Genomic DNA, 9,005 nt, shown 5'->3' with positions numbered 1-9,005 from the left:
AATCTTTATGTCCATTTCTAGAAACAGACCGAGAAATTGTCAGTTTTCAGTTCAATTAATCCCAGTTAAAAGCACTAATACAGACTCAAAATCGGACATTTTTATTAAAACTCCTAACATTAAGAATAACCCTTTTTGCAGAAGTATTGACAGTGGTCAGGTGGATAAAAAAAATTCACAATAATTTTGTAGAACATATACATTGTTCCACAAAATGCTACTTTTCCGGTATGAAAACTCTCGACAAAAAGGTGATCAAAACCGTACATCATGTTCTCATGTCAGAATGGCTGTCTCCTCGTAATTAAAAACAATCCAACTGAGTTATTAATAATTCTTCTTTGATGACACAATGGGTTACTTTCGCTATTAGTCATACGTGTTCATTAGTAACTTATTTTTGATAGGCCTCTAAAGTTTTTAATGGTTGTACTCCGTACCATATCAACTCCAATTTAATATGAACTGAGGTCAACAATTTACCGATGCACTTGGTTAGATTACGAGGGGTAATATTTAGAGGATAACATTTTGCCATCAACACGCTTTAATGCTTTATGATACTTATATAAACACTGACTTATGACAAGCCAAGCAGTTACAGTATAACCAAATGCAATAAATTAGTGAATATTCATCCTTAATTTTGTGACAGAAGTTTCTACTAAATGTTATTTTTTTGTATATGTATTATTCCCCACACCTTCTAACTCTGCTTATGATTCTTTTGTTTATGGAGTCTGCAATTAGATCAATAATGCTTCAAAGTGATATATCGTACTGGAAATTATAAGCGGTTAAAGAAGTAATATCATCGTTTTTAGTCCATGCTAGCTTTATTTTAACATATAAAAACTGCGTTATGTTGATTCTTAAGAATGTCTTTCAAAGATACAGTCGTTTCCTTGACACTAACAAAAGAATTTGAAAGTGAATTCGGATATTCTTGATAATTGTTCATAAATTAGTAAACCTTGGAAGAACCCTTTTGACCTTTTGTAAAACGTAACATTTTTTGATATTCCGTCGAATAATCATTTTTTCTTTGGAAATTATTTCCTCCCAAAATGCCCACTACATTGATTATCAACAAAATAAAAATTTGGTTCTATCAAAGTAGTCAAGGGATAGGTAGGAGTATCATTGTCGCAATAAGGACCTACACTTTTCTTTTCCTCAATAACTTAGGTCTTCCTAATTAAGGTTAATATTTCTACCGGTGTTTATGAGTTAATAGGAGTAATTTTTTTTATTACTCAGTTAATGTGAAACCAAGCTAACTGTAGTTAAACAATTGCGAGATAACTTTAATTTCCTACAAGGGCTTTGTATTTCGCATTTATTGGTTCAACTACACAAAATTAGTATCCTGAGGATGAAGATCACATAAATTTGTTAAATCATAGGAGTATTTGTATAATGTAATCAAACTGATAATAAAAATGTTAAAAAGGTCAATAAAGATATCAATATGACCGAATATGAAACTCAATTCACAAATGAGAACCATTGGGGCCCCAAAATCAAAGATCGTAGATGATAGAATAAAAAATACATCAAGAAGTACTGAAAAAACTTATAAGTTACCAATATGTCTCTCGCACTGTATTTCAAAGCAATCACAAGTGTATATAAAGTTGATCTAGTTAAATACACCTTAGACAAACCCGAGAAATGTTATCTAAACCAGAAACGTTCAATTTCATGCTGTTGCTTAATATATAATTCATGCAATGTCAAGATAAGAGACGAGTTTGCATATAAGAGGGAAATAATTAAAACGCGACAAAACCTTTGGTATTTTAACATTTTAATTTTAATCAAATACTGTTTACCCTTAATCATTCCAGTATACAAAAATGGACTGCTTCATGCACAATAACGTCGAGAGGTATTGAAACATAAGCAAACTGTGTATTTATATGAACGAAATTTATTCACCAAGTTTGAAAAAAATGTTATTTTGGGCAAATCAAAAATTGAACTCAAATTAGTCCTCAATTATTCGTTCTAAGAATCCTAATCTCTTGTGAAAGCCTAAAACTATACACTCGCTCAAGAAGATAAGATTAAGTTTTGTAGCAAGTGGTTTTATCGCAATAATAGGACTTTTCAGGATAATGGTGGCCGAAACCACAAATAGATGAAATATTAAAATTCTGTCTCCTACGAACGTTGTTCAAACCGCTCTGCCTTATCATTTTTTCACTAAACCTTTTAATAATGACTTCAGAATTTTTAACTAAATTTATGTATACAAGCCAATGGGCCCTAAAACCACCATTTATAAAGCCTTTACATGTAGGCTTAAGATTAGGTGTGTAATTAAAATAAAAAGCATAATAGCTTTAACCCATACTTGTTTTTTCTAAAGAAGCATGATTAAAATTATGTACTGTAAAACAAAATTGTGTAGTTGCAGGCAAAACCAAAAATAGACTTCCAGATATGAAATATTTTTGATTCCCCAGGTGAATATCATTCAAATTACTCTGTACGATTAGCAAGCATCACCTACCATCAGTGTATTTTCGTAGAGCTGAGGAAATTAAAGCAACAAAAGCAACGAAAATACGGTTGATAATTAGATTTAAATACTTGTCCAAGAAAAAGAAAAATCTGTTGCAAAACTGATAGGTCACAACACAATAATAAGCAATAAGATTCTGATTTTATCATACACTCATCAAGCAACATGTCAATCAATAATCATAAAGAAATAAAAAGGTACGATGAACTCACCAATATCACAACCGGCGTGAGAAACTGTTTTTTCTTTTCGATCCGGTATAAACATTTGTTTACGGTTGTCTTCAAAAATCTGTTCCCAATCAATCGTGAAACCAAAGTTGCACAAAAACTGATTATTTAATGCTACAATATCGTTGCGTTGAATGGCTGAAACGGAAATAAAATTATTGCTTTGAGAATTATGTTATCGAATATGTTTCAAAAGAGATCCAGCTAAACAACGTTTTTTCGTAAATAGTGAGCCATAGTTATTCACCTTTTGTCTACAGATATTCTTTTCCTCATTTACAACGGTATAACTACCAGGGTTTAAAGCTTATTATGATAAGAACGTTCGAAAGCAATGTGCTTTGGTTTTTCCTTCCCTCAAATGAGGTTCAATGATATTGCTTATATATCTGCCATAAGAATAAAGTCCCGTCATAAAAAGCTATTAATAAAAAACTTGGCAGTTTCAATATGTGCAAACGAAAAGGAACAGCAGAGAATAAGTCTTGTTTATTACTGTGCGCTTCTCCTTCGATCACTGATTACGATCAAACTTTATAATTTTTTTATAAATGTCACAACAAAATCTAAGGCAATGCACAGAGCTACAAAAAAGTGACCAAGCGAGAGGATCACTGCTATTTTATTAAAAAAAGCAATAAATGTAATCAAATAGGTCATACAGTAATAAAATCCAACGTCAGTTAAACAGCAAATACTTTTAACTAAAGACGTTTTAGGTTTTAGTTTCCTTCCCAGAGGTTTTAAAATTGAGAATTAATTTCTGCGACTTAATAATTTTGAAGAGTGTATCACACTTACTATTAACTATAAATTAAGCATGAAAACATGTATACTGTGATTAAAGTAAACCTCAATACGGAACATAATATCAATATCATTACTGTAAGAGTAATGTATATCCAATAGTTAAGGTAAATACTTTGAACAGAGTTAAGTGTACAAATATACGACGGCAAGAAAAATAAGCGAAGGCACTTCAGATTAAACACATATTCAAATAAGTGTACAGATAAAAAAAACTCCGCCTGTAGCTCTGCTAGAGTTACTGTCAGTCCCAAGCCCGGGTAAAGAAGGAGGGTTGGGCATGAGATCAGCAACCCCATCCCGTAAAAAACCAACTCGCTAAAAAACGCTAACCAGAAAAAATAATTTAAACTCTGCCCTCCAAGTTGAAGGAAGAATTATGACGCCTCAGGATGAAAGCCGAGATTCTTTGGAAGTCACGAGGCCGATGCCCCTTCTCACAACCAGAGCAACAATTTTTATAGGTACACGGAATGTCCGGACAATGTGGGAGACCGGGAAGATCAGTCAGATAGCAATGGAAATGAGAACAGACAAATTGGCATACTTGGAATCAGCGAAACCCATTGGACACAAACTGGACAGCAAAGGCCAGATACGGGAGAGATGCTGCTGTACTCCGGTCACGAAGAGGAAAATGCGCCACACACTCAGGGAGTTGCTCTAATGCTTGTCCACAGAAGCACGAAATGCACTTGTAGAATGGGAATCTCATGGGTTCAGAACTATCAAAGCATCATTCAAAACAAAGAAGGAAGGGATCACAATGAATGTTATCCAATGTTATGTACCCACGGACGATAGCAACGACGACGATATAGATCAGTTTTATGGGAGGCTGCAAGCAATCATAGCTAAGTGCTTAAGAAGGGACCTCACTATCCTAATGGGGGATCTAAATGTTAAAGTCGCAGTGGGCAACACAGGACATGAAGATATAATTGGACGACATGGACTAGGAGAGAGAAATGAAAATTGGAAGAGATTTGCAAATCTATGTGCATTCAACAAATTGGTTATAGGCGGTACAATATTTCCACACAAACGCATACATAAAGCTACATGGATCTCACCGGACCACACCACAGAGAACCAGATAGATCATATTTGTATCAACGAAAAACTCCGAAGGATAATGGAAGGTGTGGGAACCAGGAAAGGAGCTGGTATAGTTTCAGACCACCACCTGGTTGTGGCCAAGATGAAACTGAAGCTAAAGAAACACTGGACAACTGGAGAAACAGCATTACAAAGGTTCAATACAGCCTTCCTTCGAGGTAGTAAAAAACTCGACCAAGTCAAGATAACTCCCAACAACAGGTTCCAAGCTTTACAGGATCTACTGAAAGAACAAGAAACTACGATGGAGGACAACTGGAAAGGAATCAAAGAAGCACTAACTTCGACGTGTCAGGAGGTTCTGGGTCGCAAGAAGCATTATCATAAAGGAATGGATCTCTTTGGGAAAGCTGGACAAGATTCAAGAAAGGAAGAACAAGAAGACAGCAATTAAAAGCAGTCGAACACGAGCAGAGAAAGTCAAGGCGCAAGTAGAGTGCGCAGAAGCAAACAAGCAAGTGAAGAAAAACATTAAAGCCGACAAGCAGAAATACATGGGAGAACTAGCAACAACGGCAGAAAAAGCTGCAAGAGTAGGGAATTTGAAACAACTATATGATACGACGAAGAAACTAGCAGGGAGATATAACAAACCGGAGAGACCAGTCAAGGACAAAGAGGGAAAGACAATCACGGAGATTCAAGAACAGAGAAAAAGATGGGTAGAATACTTCGAGGGAGCTCTATTGAATTCACCGGACATCGAAGCAGCACACACCTTCCTATATCTGTCACTCCACCAACGACCGAGGAAATCAAGATGGCCATCGAACGCATTAAGAATGGGAAGGCATCAGAACCTGACAATACACCAGCTGAAGCACTGAAGTCAAACACTGAAGTAACTGCAAACATGCTTCACCTTCTATTCAAGAAGATTTGGGATGAAGAACAAATGCCAACGAACTGGAAAGAAGGATACCTCATCAAGATACCAAAGAAAGGAGATCTGAGCAAATGTGAGAATTACAGAGGCATCAGTTTGCTGTCAGTACCAGGAAAAGTTTTCAACAGAGTGTTGCTGAACCGGATGAAAGATGCATTAGACACTCGACCTCAAGATCAACAGGCTGGATTCCGTAAGGATCGGTCGTGCATAGACCGAAATGCGACACTACAGATCATCGTGGAACAATCAATTGAATGGAATTCGTCACTATACATCGACTTCATTGACTTTGAGGAAGCGTTTGAGTGTGGACGGGAGAACATCTCGGAAAATTCTTCGACACTATGGAGTTCCTGAAAAGATTGTTAACATTATCCGGAACTCATACGACGGACTACAGTGCAGAGTTGTGCATGAAGGACAGCTGACAGATGCATTTCCAGTAAGGACCGGAGTCAGACAAGGCTGTCTACTCTCCCCCTTCCTCTTTCTTCTGGTGACTGACTGCATTATGAAGACCTCGACATCTGAGGGGATGCACGGAATACAATGAACAGATCATAATCAATTAGACGACTTGGACTTCGCAGATGACCCAGACCTCCTATCCCATACACACGAACAAATACAGATGAAGACAACTAATGCAGCAGCAGCCTCTGCATCAATAGGCCTCAACATACACAAAGGAAAAAGCAAGGTCCTCAAATACAACACTGAGAACAACAACCCAATCACACTTGATGGAGAAACTCTGGAAGATGTGGAAACATTCACGTACCTGGGAAGCATCATTGATGAACAAGGAGGATCTGATGCAGACGTAAAGGCGAGGATTGGCAAAGCAAGGACCGCATCCCTACAATTGAAGAACATGGAACTCCAAACAACTGTCAACTAATTTCAAAGTGAGAATCTTCAATACGAACATCAAGACAGTTAGTTCTACTGTACGGAGCTGAAACGTGGAGAACTACTACAACCATTGTCAAGAAGGTACAAGTATTTATAAACAGTTGTCTACGCAAAATACCCAACATTCATTGGCCGGATACCATCAACAACAGCATTTTATGGGAGAAGACAAACCAGCTTCCAGACGAAGAGCAAATTAGGAAAATACGTTGGAAGTGGATCAGTCATACGTTAAGGAAATCGCCGAACTGCAGCACGAGGCAAGCCGGAAGGGAAACGGAAAAGAGGAAGGCCAAAGAACACATTACGCCGGGAAATAGAAGCAGATACGAAAAGGATGAATAACAACTGGAAAGAACTGAAAAGGATTGCCCAGGACAGGATTGAATGGAGAATACTGGTGTGCGGCCTAAGCTCCTCCACGAGGGGTAACAGGCGTAAGTAAGTAAGCAATAGCTACAAATTATTTGCTTAAAATGCATTGGTTCGTAGAAAAGTACTACCAAGAACAATTGAGGCTAAATAATATTCTCTAAAGCACAACACAGAACGAATGCTTAGTTAAATCTCGACTATGTAGCGATGTTAGTTGCTTTGGTGAAAAAAATATAGATGTAAAAAACCTAATTGATGACATACTTCAATTGATGAAGGGTCTGTCACTTCGGGATTCAAGAAAAGCTTTTTCGCATCTTCGTAAGGCCAATCATCTGGGACAATATATTTAGATTTATCGATATTCTTCAAAACACAATCAATCGACTGATACTTATGCAACAAATCTAACGCTTTCTTAGGGCCGATTCCCCGTATTGTATCAACATAGTCACAACCAAGTAATATGCACAAATCTATAAATTGATCCATAGTTAAACCAAGACCTTCGAGAACTGAAGTCAGGTTGAACTCTTGAATGGCCATTTTTCTATATAAAGAAATCAATAATCATTTTGTGAATATTACATGTTATTCGCATAAAGATCTATCTCAATTAGATTGTACACTGCACAAAAAGATGATGGCATAAGATATACCTGGATTTTCTGAAGGAATCTATATATTAGGAAGATCCGATGACTAAGCGTTCCACGCTCTCATAGTCAACTATAAAGGTATAAACTCAGTGAAGGTATCGTATTTATTGAGGGAAGACAGATGATGCACGAAGTTCGGAATGGATCTACTAATAGCAACAACTTGCGGATCTAGTACAACTTGCACCTCATTATATGTAAATTTAAATTCAATTACGCTGTATTTAAATTATGGGAAACACATGCGTAGATGAACGAAACAGTTAGTAAACACTTATTGAAGCGAATAGCGCTATACACAGCAATATGCGAACCAGGTAACACTTGGCATTTAAATTATCAGGCTGACAGATTGACAAACTTATTAGGCAAGCACCTCAGGCTATGTTTACAGGCCAGTCACAAAAAAACGCGGAAGTTATTTTAAACTCCGACAACAAATTCCCTGATACTTGACATTACACGTTGGGTGACTCGTTTGTTAATCGACAAATAAGGATTCCAAAAAGTGATGTTAGAATTAACTATCTACTGGTGATAAGTAATTTGAACTGGGTTTGGTAAAAACAGTTATGACGTAAACATAATTACTCATTTTTCTGTTTAATATCCGTTTGATGTAATACCCGTGAAGTGGGAGAACATATCACACTGCAGCCAGGTAGTAGTAGCTAACAGCTTCAAGATTTAAGGATCGATTTACGAGCTCATTATTAAATGAACAGTTGCTAAAGTATGTTAACTGAGAGGTTATAATTTTGACAATCATAATAAATATAACACATTTGAAAGCGAAATTCGGTTCGGTTGGCTGTTATGTCTTGGAACAGTGATCAATGATAGAAAAATACCCAGAAAATTTAGAAATCAACTTAAGGTCTTTACATTATTTCTCGTAAATCGTAGGATGGGTCAGAATAACTGAGTATGGACTAAATCTGGAAAATAAGAATTATTTGTCACTAGTGCATTAACAACAAGAAAACAAAATCATTCAATAACATATGGTTGCAAAGTGAAGGACGGGATATTTTTGACAATCAAAATGTGAGTCTGAATAGGTTTAAAGTGAAGTAATTACCTGGCTTCACTAAATGTCAAATGTCGTAGCAGAACTGGAGTACCAAATGCCAATGCATCCATATCTTCAGTCCCTACAGCATAAACCTTTCCTGACTTCGCCAATACTGCACATTGCGCCTCTGCTTCTCCAGGTGCCTGAAACAGCCAAATTAGTGGTGTAAAATAAAGGGATAAGTGGGAAGTAAACAAGTGTATACTCTAGATATATTAGCTATTTGTTTTCGAGTCACACTAAGTAAAAAAGCATGGTATGATCTGAGTTTAAGTGAATGAACTGCAACTTACTCCAAAAATCGGCTACAGGTATTTATATGTGTTCTTGTACAACTAATGATGGAATTTGATATTCGTTAAACTATGAACATCATCAACTTAAAACCCTTAAACAAAACTACGTC

General features: G+C 36.5%; 2 protein-coding genes across 2 annotated transcripts; both read right to left on the bottom strand.

The window, feature by feature from the left end:
* Positions 1–2,510: 2,510 nt before the first annotated feature.
* On the bottom strand, positions 2,511–2,899 carry Smp_197050 (tyrosine kinase; the record flags this gene model as incomplete). Its single annotated transcript, XM_018792892.1, has 2 exons — positions 2,511–2,540; positions 2,744–2,899. Coding segments are annotated over 2 exons (186 nt in total), but the record flags the coding sequence as incomplete, so codon positions are not given.
* Positions 2,900–7,075: 4,176 nt separating this feature from the next.
* On the bottom strand, positions 7,076–8,667 carry Smp_186980 (putative flap endonuclease-1; the record flags this gene model as incomplete). Its single annotated transcript, XM_018792891.1, has 2 exons — positions 7,076–7,415; positions 8,606–8,667. 2 exons carry the CDS (start codon positions 8,665–8,667, stop codon positions 7,076–7,078), a joined length of 402 nt encoding a protein of 133 aa, XP_018647458.1.
* Between the last annotated feature and the right edge of the window lie 338 nt (positions 8,668–9,005).

The sequence above is a fragment of the Schistosoma mansoni genome, chromosome 1, assembly GCF_000237925.1.
Source record: "Schistosoma mansoni strain Puerto Rico chromosome 1, complete genome".
Classification (NCBI taxonomy): domain Eukaryota; kingdom Metazoa; phylum Platyhelminthes; class Trematoda; order Strigeidida; family Schistosomatidae; genus Schistosoma; species Schistosoma mansoni.
This window is presented reverse-complemented; position numbering and strand designations above follow the sequence as displayed.